The 22,577-nt window shown below is 38.4% G+C and overlaps 1 protein-coding gene and 1 long non-coding RNA gene across 8 annotated transcripts in view; one reads left to right on the forward strand and one right to left on the reverse strand.

The window, feature by feature from the left end:
* The first annotated feature begins 608 nt into the window (after nt 1-608).
* On the forward strand, nt 609-21,323 carry LOC130254390 (uncharacterized). 2 transcript variants are annotated; one of them, XR_008840701.1, is made up of 3 exons: nt 609-1,098; nt 15,486-15,549; nt 19,361-21,323. It is a non-coding gene; the product is annotated as an uncharacterized LOC130254390 (long non-coding RNA). The 2 variants fall into 2 exon arrangements; XR_008840700.1 differs by lacking the exon at nt 19,361-21,323 and having other exon boundaries at nt 15,486-15,550.
* The window catches only part of ZNF143 (zinc finger protein 143), a 36,717-nt gene continuing 18,209 nt past the window's right edge, over nt 4,070-22,577 (reverse strand). For all 6 annotated transcript variants that reach the window (XM_056493857.1, XM_056493858.1, XM_056493852.1 and 3 more), the window contains 10 exons: nt 21,939-22,013; nt 17,819-17,938; nt 16,767-16,842; nt 15,908-16,033; nt 12,853-13,032; nt 11,533-11,760; nt 10,083-10,231; nt 8,811-8,972; nt 7,876-8,022; nt 4,070-6,036 (listed from right to left, as the gene is read on the reverse strand). In XM_056493857.1, coding sequence (XP_056349832.1) covers nt 5,953-6,036; nt 7,876-8,022; nt 8,811-8,972; nt 10,083-10,231; nt 11,533-11,760; nt 12,853-13,032; nt 15,908-16,033; nt 16,767-16,842; nt 17,819-17,938; nt 21,939-22,013 — 1,347 coding nt within the window. In that variant the 3' untranslated portion in view covers nt 4,070-5,952. The remainder of the gene's footprint in view (nt 6,037-7,875; nt 8,023-8,810; nt 8,973-10,082; nt 10,232-11,532; nt 11,761-12,852; nt 13,033-15,907; nt 16,034-16,766; nt 16,843-17,818; nt 17,939-21,938; nt 22,014-22,577) is intronic.

Consider the following 22,577-nt stretch of genomic DNA (forward strand, 5'->3'; position numbering starts at 1 on the left):
AGCCACCTGTGCCAAGGCCGTTGGTGAAGAACTGAGAGCAGAGAGATCTTTGCTGTTTTCCCAGCTTTTATCTTGGCTTTCAGCAGGTACCCAGGGACCAGTGTGCTTATCACCAGTGCCAGCAATGGCATTCCAGTGTTCACACCAGACTTGGCATATACAGGGACACCAGTCCCAGTGGGAATGTGCCAACTGGGAGATGTTGTGTCTGGGCCACTGGCAGCCTAAAGGTGAGCAGTTTAAAGATTATTTTATCTGGGGTTGTGCTGCTAACAGCTGCTGTTAGCTGGCAACCTCTTTCTCTTCAATTACAAGGTCCAGAGTTAAAGGAGTTTCCCATCAAAAATGGACTTTGTATATCCAAAGACATGCCAATAGCTGATGCTGCCAGTCCTTGTGCTCTTTTTTGTCTATAGTCTGCAGGCAGAGAGGACATTTCTCAGGGATTTATTCACCTAGAAATTCTAAATAATAACAGCAACAGAACAAGGTAGAGAATAGAAAGTGGAATTTGACAGCACCATGGTTTCTACAAAGTAAAGAAGAGCTTCAGGATCAAAAATCTCAGAATTTCAGGGAAGATCTGAAGGTACTCAGAAGTTAAAAGTACAGGTTGTGCCAAGCAGTCACATACAACTCAGTAATTCTCTGACTATGAGAGCACACACTCATGACAGTTTTCAGTGGCTCCCTTTTTTGCTTGTAAGTCTTCCTCTTAACACTTGAAATCCGCTTAACAAAAAAATGGCAAAACAATCTGAGAGTTGTATTCAGGTAAGAAATTTTCTCCAAAACATCTGAAAAGTGGAAGAGATAGAATAATTGACATGACTGAAACAGGTACTATTAGAATATCCCATTCCTCTGTTGAGGCCAAATTACAGTTATCAAAATAGAAAGATTTTGTACTAGTAATTAAAAACCTCACAATATCTAATGCAGAGAAACTAAGTAGTCACTACACTACTAAATTACCTCTATCCCTAACCTGTTTCCTTTTTCTCCTTCAAGGAACATGCACAACCATAAAAGAGCTACTGTGCCTTTTTTCAAATCTACTACTCTTCTTTTAACAATCTCTTATGTGCACCATTTAAGGTAAGACATTTTACAAACATTTTTAGGTATACAGATAAAAAGATTTTTAAAAAATCCACCTCTTAACTGTCTTGAATATACCTGTTTAAAAAGAAAAAGCAGCTAATCCCATCTGTCCCACAAACCATTTTTGCAGTTTCTGATTTTACAGTCATTACAACCTATATTCAAATCTGAATTAGCCCTACACCAAGGCAAAAACCCCACTGGAGATGTAGCTTTGGACCATTGTTGTGTCTCGAGGAGGTTTTTACATCCCTGTGGGGAGTGTTTCTGTTGTGCCAGCAGACCTGCCAGATGTTGGGAAGTCAGCCTCTTTCCCTCATCTTGCCCAAGATGCCTGTTCAGGAACCACTCAGCAAATTCTACAGAACCAATCAGTAACACGATGGAGAGTCTATAAGTCTCTTGAAAAAAAAAGCAAAAAGCAGCAGACAGTCAGCCTAAAGGCTGATGATGGATTTAAACCAAAGAAAGGGTAAAACACTGGGGGTTTAGACAACCACATAAGATACTTTTTACTTACAGGAGAAGTTTCACACAGTTACTTGTGCCCTGAAAGTGTAAATGGTTTGTCATTCCTGTGAGCAAAATGCTGCAAATAATTAAACAGAAAGTAATAATCCAAAGAAAAATCTCTTACTGTTTCAGAACCTGAGATGGATTGGATTTAAGGGGATCACATTTCCAGCAGAGATAAATACACAGACTGTGTTGGACCAAGGGCTCACTTGCTGATACAGGCTTCTATGTTTATTAGGATAATTAATATAGCCTTGTTATGTTTATTGGGATAATTGAAGTCTGCTTTGAATATAACCCTGAGTTAGAAAGTCTGGTATCACCCTGTTCCTGATAGGGTGAGGTGTCAGCCACTTAGTGCTAATGGTGATGGCCTAATGAGATTGTTAGATTTTCCTCTGGCCAAGTGAACTTCACCAGCAGAATGAAAAATAGAATCAAAGGAATGCCAAACTGATGGGGCATTTTACAATACACATAACAAGGAAAAATGCTGGCTTCTCTGCCTCAGTTTGAGTGCAGTTTACTACCTCCAACAAAAGAACTGAAAATGGCTCTTGATTTTTGTTTTGTTGTGGTAGGTGTCTATGCTTTAGAAGGTTTTTATCCATAGAGCACAGAATAATTTTGGGAAAATGTTGTTCAAATATATACTTTGCAAATAATGTAGGAGTACTTTATTATAAACAAGGGGCTGGAGTTTGATTTTTATGCATCTGCAAAGACAAGGCAATTTCCGTTTTTTCAAGACAAAAACGATTCATGCTGAATAAATACATCTTTTAAGGCTTTGTTTTAACTCTATGTTAATAACTGAATAGGACACAAGCTACCTGTCATTTCCAGTCTCTCAAAACCTTACTGCTTAAGAAAATAAGTTTGCATGCCACCCAAATATTAATGACATTTCACCTGTGCTGTTTGAAAATTACACAGAAAATTTGTTTTCATTCAATGACTAACTCAGAGTGAACAGAATAGGTTTGTTATAGGGCACTTCTGCATCTTGGTAAGGTGTAGAGTCAGACAAATCTCGGCAGCTCTAGAGCTGGAGTTGCCAGGTTCAGAAACATTTTCGATCAGATCCTTACTCCACACCATCTTTCCTTGGTGGCTAAATGCCGATTAAATGGCTCCTTGTCCTTGGAGAGAGCACAGCAGCGCAGAAGGATTTCTCTGCTCCAGCACAATCGTGGCAGAAAGCAGAGCAGCCATGGACAAATGGCATCAGTATGTGAGGGTGAGCAGGGCCAGGAGCTGGAGCAGAGCTCAGGAGGCTCAGCCTTCCCAGCTCAGCCTGCTGCCCTTGGGCTGAGCAGACACCACGTGCTGTCTCACACCCGGGATCGGCGGTATCGGTCAGCTGAGCTGGGTTCATCACACCGGCCGGGATGAGGCTGTTTACAGCAGGATTTACTCCTATGAAAACCATTAGCCCTTTAGGGTAAAAGCCATCCTGTTGTTATGCAGTGTGTCTGGCACAAGAGGTCATCAGCCTGGAGCACTGAAAATAATCACCTCTTTTACTATCAGAAGATAGCACTACTTTACTACAGTAAAGCAAAGCCCACCGTAGGGAAAAACCGGGGAAATACTTAACGGGGAAGAGATGACTTCGAAGTCTGGAAAGACTTCGGGCTTACTCCTTTATGGGGAGAATGGGTATGGGCCCAGAATTGAAATAGAAGAGAAAAATCGTGACTGCAAAAGTGGGAGTCAGTCTGTAAGAGGCAGTGATATCCTGAGCTGATTTATTTTACAGGGTTCACCTTTTAAAAGCTACTTCTTTCTAGTGTGCCAAAGCATTCCTTTTGAGACAATTTGCAAGAGAGGGGTAGAATCCGTGGGTAAAACATAGATTTCTACTGCCAAACACCCAGTCCTGGCATTTTATTTTCTTCCTCTCCCTGAAATTCTTTTTGCCAATTTTCCTACTTTTCTAACCCGATCTCGTCCTGTCTAAACTCCACTACAGGACCTTCCAATGCCAACATGCAGCATCAACAACCAAAACAGCTCCTTCCACTCCTGGCTGAAGGCAGACCTTGCAGCTAAGGCACACAATTACCTCAGCTTCTCTTTAAACACCAAGCAGTCTAAGTCAATCTACCTTATTTATTCAGTAAGTTTTCCTTTGTAGAGGTAGCTAGCAAAACATGGAAGCACCACCTTTGACCTGGGAGTTTTGCAAGAGTAACTGGTAAGGTAAGAGTCACAGAAGTAATTTTAAAAATACTACAGTTTTTCTGAATGAACACCTTGCAGCAAACCAACTTGTATGAAAGAGAAAGAATACTCACATTTGTACAGTGGTCAGGAAATGTCCTGGGAAATCGGAAGAAGTAAGAACTGAAGTTACTTCTTTGTTAAGTCAAATCCACCTTTCCAGCTACTGTTTCCAGAAACTATTAGCAATAAAATTTAAGAAAAAAAAAAAAAACCTTGAACATTCACGTCAAATGATACAACTTTAATTTCTAAAAGGTGATAAGTACTAAGAAACTGATCTAGTTGACAGGCAATTAATCCTCCTTGCATAGTACATTTATCTCCATGGGATATCAAGATTTACAACATTTCAGGAAAACTGGCACCTAAGTGAGCAAGCAACCTCAATCCTATACAAAAGTTACAGACAACCTAAATATTTCAAGTTTTACTTTGTAATTTATGCAGAGAATAGCCTTTGCTTTGTCCCCATCTATCCCACAGTACTGTATTCTCTCACTGCACTTTACAGCTTCTGTGTAGAAAACATAGAAGGTTGCAACCCACACTGATACAGTAATTCACAATAAATTGGCTCATTCTATTGAAACTTGGCCTTTCTGAGGTCAAATACCTCAAGGTACTTAGTTCTGGACTTTATTTTTTCATGTAGGATGTGCACCTCACAATACTTGGGATTCCTTAGTAAAGATTTTTGTCCAGAGGCTGTTCAGTCCTTCCCCTTGAGAAGGCAAAAGGTGAGGCTTCAGTTTCAGAAGTGCTCTTGACACTAATCTAAAATGAGCACTGAATCTTTCAGGAAGCCAAAAAATTTTAACTTGCTTAACCAGCTTGCTAACAAGACAAGAGTAAAAACACTTCTTCATATAAAAAAATTGAAAGTACATTTTGCTGTGTGTATCGACATATCTACAATGGACTTTTTCCTTTACAGAATGATAGCTGGAGAAGAGCATTGTACTTACATCATCATTAATCCCTTTTTTCTAGTAACTTGTGTCCTGATTTTCAAAAGCACTGATTATCAGCACATTCTAGGTACTGAATCGTAGCAGCAGGCACTCAGAACTGTTGAAAATAGACTATTTAGTACTTGTACTTTTGCTGCAAATGCACCATTTGAAAAAAGTTCTCTTGAAAGTGGGTAACTTCACCTTTTAGTGAAAAATCACTCCTGTAGTGTTTTAGAATGTCTGAAATAACTATTACCAGTATTTGCTTAATACACTACAGTGGATTACGATCAAAATTAATGTCAAAAAATTAAGTTTATGATAAATAAACTTTGGAAAAATTTATACAAGGCCGTAAATAAATAATTTGAACTTCAGTCTCAGTAAGAAGTAAAACAATACGTCACACGACAATATCATCCTATCTAAACAATACAATCTTGCTATATTTTATTGCATAATAATTTGAGAGTAACATCTTAAGTAAAATATGTAAAGAAACAAAATCATTAGATTTACTTTCTTTAATATGGAACAACCAGTTCTTTGTACATAATCCAATTTAAAGATAATATAATTAGCACTTCCAGCATTAACGGTCCGTATTTACAATGAATGAGATCGGGCAGATAATCTAAAGAGTATTCAAATCCGTATGAAACAAATCAAAATACGAAGATTTACAGTAGTAGGCTCAAAATCCAAGACTTTTCCATTAATGGAATGCAATTTCAAAAGGCTTTGTTGCCTTTATTACTTGTAAGGGTTCCTGAAATGGTTACTTAAACAGCTGAAATCTTCAGTAATGCCTTCATTATTTGTACATGACATGAAAAATTAAATCCAATACTTCTATTTTTTACTTGCTTGTAGACCAGTCTGAAATCTGATGAAAGGATAACAAGGAAGTTTACTATATAATCCTAATTCCATATTCCTGAACGCAACGGTTGGAAGTAGATGATGTCAGTCCATTCCAAGGGTTATGTACACAAAACTTAGCAAATGTTCTTCACTCTTGCATAAAATGTGTACACAGTATCAGTGAGTGGGGGACTTCAAAGTTTTTATGGGCTGTTGCTGGCATGGACCTTTGTTGGTTGAAAATAAAATACCTTCCACTCTATTGTTCTGGTAGCAGTTTTAGAAGTTAATCATCAATCCCTGGCGTTTCTCCCTGCTGTATTCTGGAGGCTATTCTAATGGCTTCTTCCAGAGACTGTTGTTCTCCAAGCTGAAATAAACACATTTAAACAGAAAGAAATCCAAAATGTTACACTTGCATAATAAATGCATCAAAAAAGATCTGAAAGCACAGATCTGGATATCAAACAATATTCAGCCTAAATGAGTGTGATCAGTATTGTCACACCTCACCTGGGTAATATAATATACCAGCAGCTATCTAATCAGCATGACAATTAAGATAGCTGCTGATAGGGGATTACACTGGGTTTCTATGTAACTACCAAATACATGTGCTTCAAAGAACTGCTGCATGATAAACACTTCATGACCCACAAAGTAGGTGATATTTTACTTGGCAGATATTACAAAGCTCAGACAAGGCTTGCAGAAGTCAGTGGCTGTTGCATTACATTTCATCACTGGTAAAGCAAACAAACATTTTCATTTTTCTTAACTCTGACTCTAGAAAGTCAGCTCTTTGGAATGCCACATGACATTAATTTATAGAAAAAGTGTACAGTACAAGACAACTTGACACAATTTTGGGAAAGAATCCATGGAGTTTTGTAGTATGTTCATGGGAACACTGAAGTCAACCTCAACCTTACAAAAAATGTAAAGCTGGCCTTTACCTATTGGCTCAGGAGAAACACATGAGAGTGTGAAAGGTAAAATCAAATTGTTTGGCCTAAAGGGACAATTCTAATTCTTGTTATTTTCACAGTCACTGCATATCACATTCTGGATCCACTAAAATCAAGACCTCTGTTTTCACCTAATTAGGGCTTCAGTATGCTACTGGCCAGGCTACTGGCTACTGGCTTTACAAGTACTTCAAATGGATTAATTCATTACTATTAAAGTACAAAAGAAAAGCCAATCAAACACTCAGAACTAATCAATATATTTTAATTTTTTAATTCTCTCTCTTCTATTTGTGTATTTTAAGTTTAATGAATGTAAAGGGACTTAAGTTAATGTTCCACAGCTGGTAACAGAAGAGGGGCTTGTGCAGAGAGTGCCTGTTTTCCTTTCATTCAAAGGACCCACTGCTGAGGGTGCACGCTACTTTTTTCTTGCTGTCATGCAAACAATTGCCTTCTGACCTGGTTTCTCTCACAGGCAGTTTTGATTAGTGCCAACTCAGCTCAAAAGAGAGGAGTTCACAATTCAGAGCTTCTCAACTTTCAACAGCATCTGACTTGCAAGTTTCATTTAACAAAGGGTAAAATAACAATCTCTTGTTTCTGCTTGAGGATATTAATACTATTCCTTTCAATTTGAGCTCCTAAGAGCTCTTTCATACCCAGAAATTACCTTTTCCTGACAGTGTTTGAACAATGTGAGGAACTATTTACAGAGGCTGCTTGTACTGTGCTGGTTAGGCACATAACAGAAGGTCACTCTTTCCAGAGACTTCTAATTATTAATTTTTCTATATAACTGTTTGCACTATTTTGCTATTAGCATTTCAAGGTTCAAATAACAAATCTGCTAATTTTATAAGTTCATAGCAATTTATCCTTCAGAGTTTGGCTTTATATGTGTCAACCCTATATGTAAAGCTGAAGGATGAACAAAAGCATTTTTTCACCTGTGAGTCCATGAACAACTCAGTTGACACCTGAAGTTCGGCCCTACCCCAGCATTCCCCTCTTTTCAGAGGTCTACGAGTAGATTTGGAAAATCAGATGCTATTTAGATACCTTAAATATTATTTTAAATATGAGATCATATGTTTGTGGGCAATTTTTTTTCAGGGAAACCAAGTTTATTCAAATAATTTTATTACTTGCCTAGATAGATTCTAGCTCTAGAAGTAAGAAATACTCAAAAAAAAAAACCAAAACAAACCAAACAGAAAACCAGACTATCCCCATCTTACCTGTACTGCAATTTGTGTCCCATTGGATGTAGCCAACAATGTCACAGGTCTAGTTTCTGTAGTCACTAGATGGTGTCCGTGCTGCTGGTGTCCCATTTCTGAGGAGGCACTGTGAAATGCTGCTAAGTCTTGGGCCACAATTGCAACCTTCAGGACAAAGGGACAGAATCACCTGCCTGGCAGATCTGTTCCTGCTCCTCACCTCGTGCCATCACTGCCTTCACAGTTACATTCAAAGCTGGGATTCCTCATGAGCATAATTGTATTGTGCAAAAGAAGAGTTGGCATAATTGTGTTCTCCAAATGATCTACCAGCTCTTAAAATATAAACATCCTCAGGACTGCAGTAAATGTACCTACAGACCTGTGAATATCTACACAGAGATTAACAACTATCTTCATCTTCATGTGGTGCAATTTTAGAATAGTAGAATGCATTTTAAGTTAAAGATAATATAATATTTGTTCTAAAAAGTTTAGCTGTTTTATCTGTACATTAAAAACCGACCCACAGATATATACTTACACAAGTGTTTCCCATCTGCCAAATAAATTACAGTCCCATAATATTAACCAATGAAACTACAGTTCATACTGAGTTCTATACTTAGTTCTGCCACTCATTTACTATGTGACTTTGGGGAAAATGCTTGGCATTTCTAGATCTTATTTTAGACACCTAAATGAATCATTGGAGTGGTACCTCAGATTTTTTTTCTGGGTGCCCATTTGTTTTTAAAACATTCCACCATCTGCTGAGGTACAGCACTAGAGTGGAACACCTCAGGCACGTACAAGGGGAATGTGCTGGCCAGGTGCTGGAAACTGCTGTGCAGAGATAAATGTAATCAATGCCAGCAGTGCTGGCTCAGGGGCCCATTGGTTCCCACTCCCAAAGGGCTGTGGCCAGGTGTGCAGGACTGTGTGTGCCTCACCTGCTGTCCCTCGGTGCCCTCTGCAGTGACCATGGCCACCGAGTGCGTTCCCGCCGAGGAGATGACGGCGTCGTGGGCAGGGACTGTGATGGTGGTGCCGTCCTGTGTCACCATGGTGATGGTATTGCCAATGGCCTGCATGTCTGCCTGGGAGATGTTCACCTGCAACACACAGCAGCTCCTGAGCCAGGGCAGGGCAGACTGCTGCTCAGCTCAGAGCCCTCCTTCCACCTGCCTCACAGCATGACCTTCCAGATGCACTTACCTGTTTTCTGTAAACAGTTTGGCTCTCAGCAGCGGAAAGAGGCTCATACTTAATCCCAGAGCCTACAATTCCATGTTAATCAGAGAGTACCCCAAATAACAGCACCACAGATTATCTATGCACGTGTCTTACACAGAGGTCAATGGGATTCAAGGCTGTACCACCTGACACACTTTTATCTTGATGGCAATACTAAAGAGCCCTACGAGGGCTTAGAATTTAAGCCACAAATAAACAATCCATAACAAATTAATTATATAAATTACTGATGTCCCCAGTATAAATGCATTAGGGCATCAGATATAATTTGATGTCTGATTTACAAGGTAATAAATCCCAGAACTGAAGTCAAGCTGAAAGATAATTTAAATGTAAGAATTCTATGTCAAGGCTTCTGTAGGCCTTCATTTTAGAGTTACTTAATATTGCTGCAATGGACAGAGCTGGCAATATAATAGGCCCCTTGGATATTTTATTTCAGTCTGAATTCAGATATATCTTTCATATGTTACTGGTATTTCAGCTGCCCTGCCAGCTGTTATACAAACTTTTTCCCAAAAGGCTTCAATATACTGCTACAGTGAATCGAGAGTTGTGCTGAAATCCCCTTCCAAATTAATTTCATATGAAATCCTTAAAGATATGTAACCATGGAAAACCTTAAAAAAAAAAGACAGCCATAGGAATGTTCAAGTGGAAAACAGTATCAAAGGATTCCTTATCCTTTAGTTTATGTTAGAAACTGCACACTACCAACCAAACTGCTTGTAAAGGAAGCACCTGGACTGAAAAGACTTCCCACCCCTCAACCCCCCAAAGTGTGTGCAGACAAGACGGTGAAGATGCCTGTCAGATATTAACAGCATTATCTGGGAATTGTCAGAAACAGGCTGTATTTATAGCAGTTGTTAAAACACAAATGAATCCTATGTGATTTCAGAAGCTACAAACCTGTGCCTCAATTCCCAGCACGGTTTTGTCAGCACCTAAGCACTGTAGTTACTTACATGTTGGGTTCCATCCTGGGATATTAGCGCTACTTGCTGGCCTAATCCCGACTGAGTAACTGTAGCAACCTGTGCAGAAATGACATCTTCTCCCTCCACACCTGTCACGTAGGTGATCTGGGAGCCTTTGAGCACATCTTCACCTTGACCTAGTGGATAGAAAGAAGGCAAGAAGATACTTTACATACTCTAAATGCTCCCAGGACAGCAAAACCAAGGATTAAGTACCAGTCTTGTCTGAAGGTTTTAAACACTCCAACAGAAAAATTCAGGGAAAAGATGAGAAAAATAAAAGAAGGAAAGATACCAGGAGCAAGTCAGAAAGTCTTATTTTGGGAACATAGGATACAATCTTCTAGCAATGAGTCTAAAGACACATAAATACTACATATATGTTTAGTTTGTAAGCAAATATTAAAATGTGATAAACATTTCTAACTTATTCATTAAATGTCAACCTCTCCATGCGAGGAACTTCATGCAAACACAACTGGATTTTTTTTAAAGTTATTAATTTACAAACATACAGAAGAACATAGCGATGTCTTTGTGTGAAGATTTAAGTCAGTTCATTATCTTGATAAATGTTTAACCTCAGCAAACAAATGTTATCATTCCTTTAAAGGAAGGAATTAAGCTATAGCAAGTCTGTTTGAGGCATTCAGTGCAATTTCCCAAGAACATGCAGCAAAACAACTTTTCTAACCAAAACAGTTTGTGTGGATATTTCCGATCTTCAGGCACATTTAAAAATCACAATTTTACAAGTGTTTGTCCTATCACAGTATTTCCTTCAGTCTGATCCTTTATAACCATAGGATTCAATACTCATGATACCATGAACAGCATACTCTGAGGAATACTGCAGCACAGCAGCTCCTTTTCATCTCTGCCTCTCGGACAGTTTACAGAAACTGCTCTAAACCACTGCAAAACCAGCCCATATCACTGTGCTACAAAAAGAGATGTTTTTTCTTAAGGCAGAGCCTTTACTCCCACACAAAATATTGTAACCAGTCATGGTGTTATATATAAATATACATATTATACATATATATATATACACACACACACACACACACTCTTTGAAAAACTCTTAACAAAAGTCCAGTAAGTTGTAATCAGTTTAGAGTGTCTCTGGTCCCTTCCCCACATTCATGTTTTTAGCAGGTTTGCTGAGACTGCAACTCAGATTTCTCTTTTAACCACATGACTGCTATAAATGAGTTTATTAACTGGCCAATTACCATGCAATTTCTGTTTAAAAGTTGCCTACCACCCTAAAAAGCCTTACAGAGAAATTACGATATCTTTTTTAAGTACTTCAACTTTTGCTTTAATTTTGCTGGCTCAAAATCCCCCAGCTAAATACCATCCAGTCCATTTTTTTAATTTTTTTTTTTTTTTTTTTTTTTTTACAATTTAGAGATTCAAAGGCTGCAATTCTAACCTGGAGGTGGCTCAAAGAAAGCCTCTTGTTCTTCCTCAATGGGCTCTGTGTCGTTGTGTGCTGTCCGTTTGTGCATAGCAAGGGTAGAGATCTGCTTGTAGGTCTTCCCACAGTGATTGCAGTTGTATGGTTTGGAATGAGTATGTACAACATGATGTTTGTATAAACTGGAATACTCTGTGAAACGTTTGTCACAGCCAGGAACTGTACAGACATAAGGCTTCTCCCCTGCACAGCAAAATAAAAGGTATAAAGAGAACTTTATTCAGGATGCACAGGAAAAAATTGTCAGTTAATTATATTTAGGGACAAACCTCTATTACCAACCCTACTTTAATTTCAATGGCAACAGAGAAGCTCAACCTCACAAAGTTTACCAATGCAGCATCTTACTGTCTATTTTTAAGAATTACTGCTAGTACAAGTTGGGCCCATTTTTCTGCCTATTATTCAATCTAAAACATCCTTCTGATGAAGGCAGAATTATACAGGCTGAGAGGTGCAATTTCAGTTTGTCACTGTATTGAGAATTTTGTTCTTTTATTACTGGAAGCCCCATAGTTTCCCTCGATGATCAGATATATTGATTGACTAGCATCAATTTTGAGTATTGAAAGCTCTGAGGAAATCCATAGGAAGTATGTGTATAAACAATTATGGTTTCATACAGAAACATCTTCCATTTAAAAATCAATGAAACAAGTGTCCAAATTACTCTGTAAACTAAAAATATAAACTGAGATACAAAACATCCCTCTATGAATCTTGTCTGTGTTTCTATAAAATATATTATGTTACCAAGCTGATATGGCTATCACTGGCTCCTAGATTTTAGAATCTTCAGTTTGTGCTTATCATTTCTGCTCACTAACTCTGAAAATCAAGTTAGATAAGTATTTTCACATCAGTCTATAAAAAAGGAAGTTTTGACCACAGTTCCAGCAGCAAGTAAAATACAGCTGGGATGAAAGGGTGACTCATAACAGTGAGCCAAAGTTAAGCTCAGACTTGTCCTTTACTGGTATTTCTTTAAGAAACAGCTCACAAAGGAGGCAAGCTTCAGAGTCATAATAAGGATTCAGCCCAAGGTCCGTTTAACAAACTTGGTGTCCAAACCAAAATTATTCTGCCTTGACAGCAAGGTGGGAAATCTAACTGCTTAAATTTCCTCAGCTGAGGGGAGAGGAGGCTCAAACAGAATTACCAAGCCAAGTCATATAAACATGACTATACCAAATTAACCCACCAAACACTGATAACAAAAATTACACACTCTCCCAAGAATATTCCACTTCAAAATACAATAAATCTCTCATGTACCTGTGTGTATTCTCACATGATTCTTATAATTAGTTGCACTGGCAAAAGCTCTCCCACATCCTGGCTCTGTACAGTAATAAGGCCTTTCGCCTGTATGTGTCCTGATGTGAACCTTTCTAATATTAGATGTTGTGAATGACCTGCCACATCCTTCAAAGGGACACTTAAAAGGCCTTTCACCTGAAAAAGAAGACAAGAAAAGGTACATATGAAAGGGTTACAAATAAAAATGAAATTCCTAAGTTACGCTTAGAATTGAGTGTAGGAACCTAAAGCTGCCTAATTTTATCTTTGAGACCTTCAGTCAGAAACACCATGAACATGCCACTGTGGAGTGTTCTAGTTGAGACAAAACTAACAAAATTCAGGCAGGCTGTAAGCTAAATTATGAAGCACTTAGATTAATACTTTAACAGACTCAGTTGCTTGGATTAGCTTCCACACTGCCCATAATCTAATATTATTTAACAACCTCCCCAATTCATATATATATATATATGATCCAAATCAAGTGTATCATACCATTGACCTTTGACAATTGTTAATTCTTCTAATGAAAAAGTACCTTCATGATTCAACATATAATCAGGATAAAGATGGATTAGTAAAATTTGTTATAGAAAGCACTTAACCTTAAAAAAGAATAAACTTTCTATAGAGAAGCAGCCATGAAATTCAAGTTGCAAACTCCAGACCAAACCAAATCACAAATACCAGGTTCTTTTAGAGTAAGTCTCTTCATGTAATACAAGTTTAAGCACAATAACTTACATCCCTGCACCAAAGCATTTCACTGTGAATAGCAGACAAGGCCAACCAGTAATACTGCCATAACCCTGACCTTTCAGATCTACCAAAGCACACGGAGGAGAGCACAGAGGTTTAAATTTGGAGACTTCCGAGTCACTGACAAGCTGTTCTAGTGTAATTTCCCACTTCTTCAGCCAAGTACATTCCACACACTGTGCTGCTTACCAAAGAGCAGAATCTGAGACCAAGAGAGCAGAACACCCCTACAGCAACAATAGGTACTGAAAAACAAAACAACAAGTCCTGATAGACAGTAATACCACGAAACTCCAAAGCAGTTCGCTCCTTGGCAGAGGAAACTACTATTCACTCCTCGGGGCAGCTGTTTTGGGAAGGTTTTCCAGCTTCCTGGCAAGGCAGTGTGTACTCCCTGTGAGCCTCAGTGTTGTGTTACCATGGCTCCCCTAATCCCGGCTTCAGCCAGGACCCCAAACACGTCTGAAAGCAGCAGAGCCAACCCCTCCCAGCAACAGACCCTGCACTGGAAACCACAACAGATCGCTCTCCAACAATGCCCGCAGGAATGTCACCAGACCGGTCCCTCAAGGGCCCTTTTCAAATTCTAATGTCCTTCCTAGCAAAGCGACCTGTTTCCAGGTGACAGAGAATTCCAGCTCTAGAAATGCAAAGCCTTGAAGCTCTACCCCACTGCAGCACGAGGTACCATCCACAGCAGTTTTCTGATCCCAGGGCTGTGTGTCTGAGTCATGGAGAAAGCCGGGGCAAGCATCTGATGGCACTGAAAGCGAGACTTGACTCTACTGACAGAGGGGGAAAAGCCACCTGTGATTAAAACAGGCAGAAAAGGAAGCAAGCACTGCCCTGATGTCCCTGCTAAAGGAGGGGAAAGGTTTCACAGCCATGGCAGAACCCGGACCTGCCTCCCCGGGTGCCCTGCTGCAGCCTGCCCAAGGCATCAGCACACACTGCTCCATCCACCTGCACGAAGCAGCTGCTGCAACTCTGCTCTCCTTATTCAGCACCCTGAAAACACTCAAACCTCAAATAAGACACCTCTGGCCCCTGGTCTGCTGGGAGATTATCAAGCTATTATTAATACTGTTCAGGTGGGTAGGTTACATAGGGCTGGCTCAAATCTTTTGTCTCAATTGTTAAACAGAGATTAAATTACCACACACCTTCTGTGGCCACAATAAAGGAAAGAAAACAGTCCACAGCTAATAAAATTGTCCATGCTATAAAAACTTTTCAGTTTATAGTCTGTACTTGATGCAGTGCATATCAACAGTTCTCTTCTAGAACTGAGATATGTGTTCACCCTGATGTTTAAAAATCAAGACAGCTCTAATCCCAACAGAATCTTTTTGTGTATGGAAGTCCAAAAAAGCAGAAATATCTTAATGTAATTCTGAGTTTTTACAATTTTTATTGCCTATATTTACATCCCACCCCTCCATATTATTAGTATTTTTAATTTGAAAAAAATCCAAACCCCTATTTATTTTGTTTTTTTCTTCTTGACTCAGATTCAAACAGTGCACTGGAAAAGCTTGTCAGTGTTCTACCAGAGACATACATTTATTCAATGGAATAAGTTAGAAAATGATAGATTGTTCTTCCTACATTTAAGGGTTGTTTTTCTTTTTTTTTTTTCTTTTGGAAGATCACAGGCACAAAGAAGACATTGTACAAACTTGTTTACACGTGTGTGCACCCACAGAGTTTTGCAAAGTGCAGTGTGTGCTGTCTAGAATTTGTGGTTTGGCTTTCAATTTACTGTTTTTAGACATAATGTAAGATTTTTTTTTTTTGTGCTTTCGCAAGTTCTAGTAATGGTTTTCTATAATATTTTTGTTTTTCAGCTGGAAGAAGAGATGGGAAATGAGGATAACAAGCTCAGAATATCAACCTTCGTGAAGCTGGCATGTGAGTTATATTAAAGCACCAAAACTGAGGAGCACTGAAGCCATTTCTAAAAGGCAGATTACTGAGGAAAAGTTCATTGTTCTGTTAGCTGCAGATGAAACTGTAAAGGCAATGAGACTCAGTGATAATGTAAGTGATGCACTGCTAAAAGTTAGTGCATTTGCAATAGCAGTGTGAATGCTTAAGCACTTTTTCCAAGCAAAGCATGCTGGACTTGCAGTAAATGAGCTCACCGGGCTTCAGAAAGAGAATATACACAGGCTGATTTTGTCAGTATAAAGTCACAGAATGAGGAGAGAGAAAAAACTAAAAATCCACCCAGGTGAATGAGCAGAAAAGGAGTGTGTGCTGGCAGTACCTGTGTGGGTGCGGATGTGCTTCTGCAGGTCTCCAGAAGTCTTGAAGGATTTGGTGCAGTTCTCCTCTGTGCACCGGTAGGGCTTCTCACCCGTGTGTGTTCGCACGTGGCTCTTCAGCCCGTACCCTGGGACCAGAAAGGATGGCACCACAGCATGAGCACAGTCAGGGCACCATAAACCACCCCCAGCAAAAGCTCTGCTTGCCATGCCCATCAGGAACACTGCTGACTCAAAGTTACTCTTTCATTCTTAGCAGCAGAACTCTGGATGACATTTTAGAAATTCTTTGATTCTCTTTTTGAAGAAAATACATTTCCATAATGTTGCTTCTTCCCTTCAAAAGGATAAACTGCAATTATTATAATGTGAAAAAATATTTATTCTGCCTTCTGAGGAAGCCATTGATGGATTCCATCTAGTTTTTATCTCTTCCCACTACTGTCATCAAAATGACATTTAATTATATGCTCATAGGAAAAGCAATAACCACAAATGAAGTCAGCAGTAAAATCACATATACAGGTGCTAACCAAGAGCAGTCATAGACACTCATTAAGATTACTTTTAGGAACTTATCATCATCAGAAACTCTACCACTCTGAACTTTGGATCAGGCCCTCTATAAATTATTTTGCAATGAGCATTTAACCAAGATTTACATTTCCCCGAAGAGATAATGACTAAAGAAGCCTGAAACAGCCATTTTAGAAAATGAACCTGAATTTCAGTAGCTGAAAAAATGCATTTTTTCTTCAATTGTCCCAACCAACTTAGCAGTTAAAAAAGGCAATATTAAAATCTTTCTTTATTCACAGACAAACACTAACAAGCAGGAGGAGCTAGTCTGCAAAAGATTACCTGTTGCAAAGGCTTTGCCACATCCAGGATGTTCACATTGGTATGGTCTGTCTCCTGTGTGAGACCTTTCATGCACCTGTTGACATCCAATACAGTGACTTAATGAAATGTCGTATCTGGTTACTTCAGCACAGAAACAGTTCATTCTCAAAGCCAACATATTTTATTTGTCTTACTAAGATTCACATTGAAGCATCTGTTTGTACCAGTGATGAAAAATAATGAAATATGGTAACAGCATTTTCCCTAAAACTAAAGATGTCTCTTTCCAAGGTCTAACCTGATCCTGCCAGTCAGTTTGGCACAAAACACTTCTGTAAATACATGCAGAGTTGCCATCATGCACTACATTAAAGACAGGAGGCAAATATGCCTCAGAGGCCACTCTCTGATTTTTGACTCCACTGAATGCTTCCAATGATGCTCCTCTATTGCATGAAACCTCTACAGCAAGGATATGACTTTAGCAAGTGACTCATAAAGCCAACCCCTCACTGACTCCTGCAGTCAGAGACAAAGCAGCACTGTGAGGAGATTACCTCATCAGCAAGGATTGTGCCATCCTCAGCTGGAATGTGAGCAGCCCCAAACCATTTACCATTTCAGTAATTCCTTTACTTAATTTAAAAAGGGAACAGAATTAAGAAGTTGCCATCTGTGAAGAAAAGATGTTCCAGCTTCTCACTTTGAATATTAGTTTTGAAAAGTCTCACTTTGTACTATGACGGTGAAATATTTCAGAAAGTGGAAATTTTGCATGATCATGCATACATGTGAAGTTGATAAACTGAATATTGGATTCCAGAATTGCTGTGATACTGCTGGTGGAAACAATCTCAATGTGCTGGCAATATAGCAGCTGAACATGATCCCAGAACACCAAGTAAACTCAGCTGAGCACCACCAATTACCATAAAATCAATTCAATAAACATTTCACAAAACAGCCCCATTGCAACTGGCTCTCTCTCAATTTCTATTACCTTTAACCACACAATCTTAAAAAAAAAATCATATCTATAAAGCAGTAGTGCACAGTTTACATTTCATCACCTTAAGATGGTGAGCTGTTGTGTACAGTTTTCCACAGCCATCATAATCACAGCGAAAGGCTTTCTCTCCAGTCTGTTGAGATTTGGCAGTCACTCTTGTTCCATGTCCTTGCAAGACAATCTTAAGTGAAAGAGAAAAAAAAATTAAAAACCCCAACCACATACTAATAAAAGCCACAACCAGAATGGATCAGAGAAGTTACAGTTTATTTTGCTATCAAGCCAGAGTTGATTCTGACAAGTTTCTTTTGTTTCTCTTTGCTTTTGCTCTGCCATGTATTTCTGAGTCCTCAACAAATAAACTAAAAATAAATAACTGAAAATCATGATGGAAACAGTAAAACAGATTTACTTGTACCTAGCAAATTTAAAAGCTTGAATATTGAGTCAAATAACAAAGGCAAATAATTCAAAATATAAGCACAGTGGTAAAATGATCCAATTAGTAGACAAGTCTTACATTATATCTGAGGTGCTAGATCTGTTCCTAAGGGAAATTAGTTATAAATCAGATCACCTTCAAATATAAGTTCATGGAAAGGCCAAACAATAATTAAATGTCCTTAGAATGAGCACTTTTTGAAAATGAAGGAAAGCATTTTGTACTTGATCTGCCATGCATGTATTTTGATCAAGCTAATTGTAGCATTGTGAGCCAGGTTCTACTCTCCCTTCTGGCATGACAAGAGGAAAATAAACAGCACAGCTTCAGGAGGCAATTGAAACCCCTTGTAGAGGCTCCTTCATACACTGGCATGCAAGAAACATTCATAGACTGAGCACAGAGGCAGAAGCCCAGACATCAGCACTTCCACACAACTCTATGCAAAGCAATCGAGGCTATTTTATACAGTCTGTCCTTTTAAATCACCTCCCTTTTGTTACACATCTAATTCTATTCCAAACTGTCAAAAGAACATCTCACAGGATGGATCAGGAGACAGTACTCTCAGCATACAATAGTGTCAGCTGCAGCAGATTGCTCACAGCCATATCCAAATGGGTTCTGAATATCTCTAAGGATGGAGACTCCTGAAGTCTGTTCCCAATGTTCACATTCCAAACTAATTCTTCTTGGCAACTGAGACACTGCAAAGTGTCTCCCTTGGCCAGCTGCTCAGTAACCTGCTCTAGATTGCCTGTTGCCATCCCTGAACTCCAGAATGCTCCTCATGTGCCCTGCTGTGATGCCCTTCTGGCACATACTGAGGATGTGGGCCTGTGAACACAAGGCTCATTCCAGTTTTCTGAAGAAGGCTTCATCTTCTTCCTCATCATGACCTTGTGGCAGACAGTCACCACCTCGGCACCCACATTGGTCTGAGCCATGTCCCATCCCAAAAACCCTGTGCTGTTCCCATAGGAAAGACAGCTCCTGCTGCTCTCCTTCCCCACCAGGCCCTTAAAGAGCCTGGATCCATCACCACAGCACTTCATTCATCTGAGCCCTCCCACCAGGGAGACTGCAGCCCTGCAACAGCACAGAGACCTTTATTTATTCTTTGAGAAATCACAAATTTGACTGCTAACACCTTTCCTACAGATTCTTCAGAGAGGATGGAATAACCTGTAACCTCAAAACTGTTCAAGACTAAAGGAGCAAAGTTCAATACAAAATTTTTAATCAGCTGAAATTTTCAACTCCATCACTTCAGAAAATCATTTCTGGAACCACAGAGAAAACCTCCTGGATCAAGAAACACATTGCTGATACTATTTTTTAACCTATGACAGCATGAACCACAGAAATCACTTCCTTATATTAAGGGTCATGAAGAATGTGCTTGGTTGAGCACCTGCACTGAAGCACTATTTTTTTTTTCCCCTCAGTAAACCTACTACTATTTCTTTGTTGTTCCAGCATATAAAAATATGTATATACTGCTAAGTTCTGCCATAAAGCTCAAGAATGCCAAAGTTTAAAAGAAAATGAAAACAATTCAAACAACAATGTGCTGATATCTGCAAGGAAATAACCAGCCATAATCTTACCAGTATTAAGATGGAAACAAAAACTGAGGAGGAAGCATCTTTCTAATAATGTGGAACTTGCTGAGAGGAATTGTGTATTTCAAATACTTTTAAACAGAATGAATAAATAAATAGAATTTAAACTCCCCTATTTTTCAGAGATCACAAATGCATCCTGAGCTCAGAAAGGTAAAACAGGAGAAAAACAAATATCTCGTATCAGATTGTTCTACTGCACATATAAAAGCAGAATCATATAACCAAAGTGTGTATTATGAACAGATGGGTATGACAGGTTTGAAAGGAAATAGTGATACACCCATTTGGGCACACAAGGTCTTTTGTTTTCTCATGCAGAAATCACAAAGAGGTTTTATGCTTTATTTCTTTGCTGAAACATCTAACTAACCACGTGCAAGTCTGACTGACTCCTTAGCAGTGTGACATCTGTTCTGCTCCCTATGAACTTAAAAAGTTTATAAATATGCACCTATTTAATCCTACATCTGAGACTATTTTATATATTATATCTTTATACATATGAATACATAATGAGTTACAAGTAGGTATCTACTTAAATCAAGATATAAGAATGATATTTATTTTCATACATAATTGACAGCTTTGGGCCCCTTCAACTGAAGGCCAACTGTAGTCACCTTATAAGGGTCAGAATTTGAGACTAAGCCTCATTACCTTTTGGAAATATCAGATCTTGTATTGTTTGGAACATATAATGTTCCATAAGATTGGCAAATTTCCATATGGCCCATATGTTGCCATATATGTATAAGACAAAACCACATCCACGTTCAGTTAGTTTCAGGGCTGAGGCCAAAATCAATATTTAGGTAGGTACTGATTACAGGTAATTTTGCTTAATAGGCTCTTACTTCAGGTAAAACCAACAGAGGTTTTATCTTACTCTTCCTTGAATTTTGCCTTTCATTTGAGTTGTTTCCCTATTCCAACCTACAAGTGTGCAAACTCTCTGAATTTCTTAATTTCATTTTCTGGAACATGGCCCAATACAGTAAATAAAGCAAGTATTAGTTATTCTCTCCTTCCACAGTCATGCCACATAGGCAAAAGTGAAGTGTCTGCAGCTTTAAATATTGTGGGATCTAACTTGTAAAAGACTAAAAGTAGAAAAATTGAGCTAACTGTAAGAAGTGAGCCTGTAATTATTCCTTTCACAGATAATGTATTTTGATCTTGGAAGAAAACATTTTTCCTCCTTGTCTCCTTCATTATTTCTTAAATGAAGCAAAGAGGAGAAAAGGTTTACCCCATTCTCAATGCAATGACTTTTCCATTTTTTATTTTGTCATATGAACATGAGGATATACAGGTTTTAGTATTATTTTAGTAGCATATTTGAAGCCCAGAATGCATTTTTCTTTGTCTTTTCCTTTAATAAAATACATTATAATGCCAAGAACCATTCTTGCTACATAATTTTATGGACCCCAGAGAAAAAAGCTTGAGACTTAGTAAGTTGCACCTGTATTTTTCATTACCCTTTGAACTTTTAGATTAATCTTTTCATATTTAAAAGTTTTTACATTTCTATGCACTAACTATATATATCCAGAAGAAGAAATTGAAGTATTTTTCTGTTCTTTAAGCATTCTCTAGGAGCAACACTCTTAACTACTGATTACTTATAAAACCAGCTGTCAAGGTCAGGGACCCTAACAGGGCAAGTGGAATCAAAATAAGTAATTAAAGAGAGAACAGTTCCAGACCTATGCCTGGAATGGCCTCTCCTACAAGAAATGTATCAACTGGGACAGCATTTTTCTGCTTCAAATACTATCAAAAGTCAGCTCCTTCTCTGGAAAAGAACTTCTGAAATACTTACATTCTTATTGATGAAATACTCAGTTCAGCTTTAAAATCTTAGAAAGCCAACATAATTTTTAATTAACTTTTAACAGGAAAACCCTCTAGAAATTAGATGATCTTTTAAAATTCTTGTGACAGAATTTTGTATTGAGTGAGATAATAGAAACTATCTGTATAGTTTGAAATCTACAACTTCTGAAGGGTAGAAGCAAACCCTAGTTCATGGCTACAGGACTCCCTAACATGCACCTAGGTGGGCAGAAAAAAATTATATATTTAATTATTTTGTGTTAAGTACATACCTGCATTTTTTTATCTTGTTCATTTTCACCTATAATTCCTGTGCTACTAACACTGTCATTTCCATCAATAGACACCTGAAAAACAAAGTTGAAATGGGAAAAACATTTGCAGGTTACTTTTATTCATCTGAGAAACAGAGGGTTACAGAGAGTAACTGAGGGTTTATTATTTCATAGCTCTCTAGCTCCCTCTTGGAACATGATTATCCCACAGTACATGAGCTCACATAAAAATCACCACTTGCAGCACCTGCATTACAGAAGAGGTCAAATGAGCACAGCAACGTTGTTTTATAACAGGCTAGGAAAGACTGCAAGATCTAAGGATGTTAAATTAATAGACTGATAAAAATATTACAATAAATCAATAAATTTAACAATTGAATTCTGACCAAAAAACCCCCAAACATTTACTTCTTTTATAATAAAGGTATCTCTCTCACTCCTTGTTAAGCAGAATGTACTTGTTTCAAACAGCACAGCTGCTTTTTGAATCAAAATACCTAAGACAATGTGTTACATCTCAATTTGAACTAGTCAAATTACAACTAAGCAAGGACTTGGGTATTGCTACATAGGTTTGTTTTTAAAGACAGTCTCCAGGAAGAGATAGGTATTGCTGTTTCCAAGGAGCTCATA

This window comes from Oenanthe melanoleuca, chromosome 5 (assembly GCF_029582105.1).
Source record: "Oenanthe melanoleuca isolate GR-GAL-2019-014 chromosome 5, OMel1.0, whole genome shotgun sequence".
Taxonomy (NCBI): Eukaryota; Metazoa; Chordata; class Aves; order Passeriformes; family Muscicapidae; genus Oenanthe; species Oenanthe melanoleuca.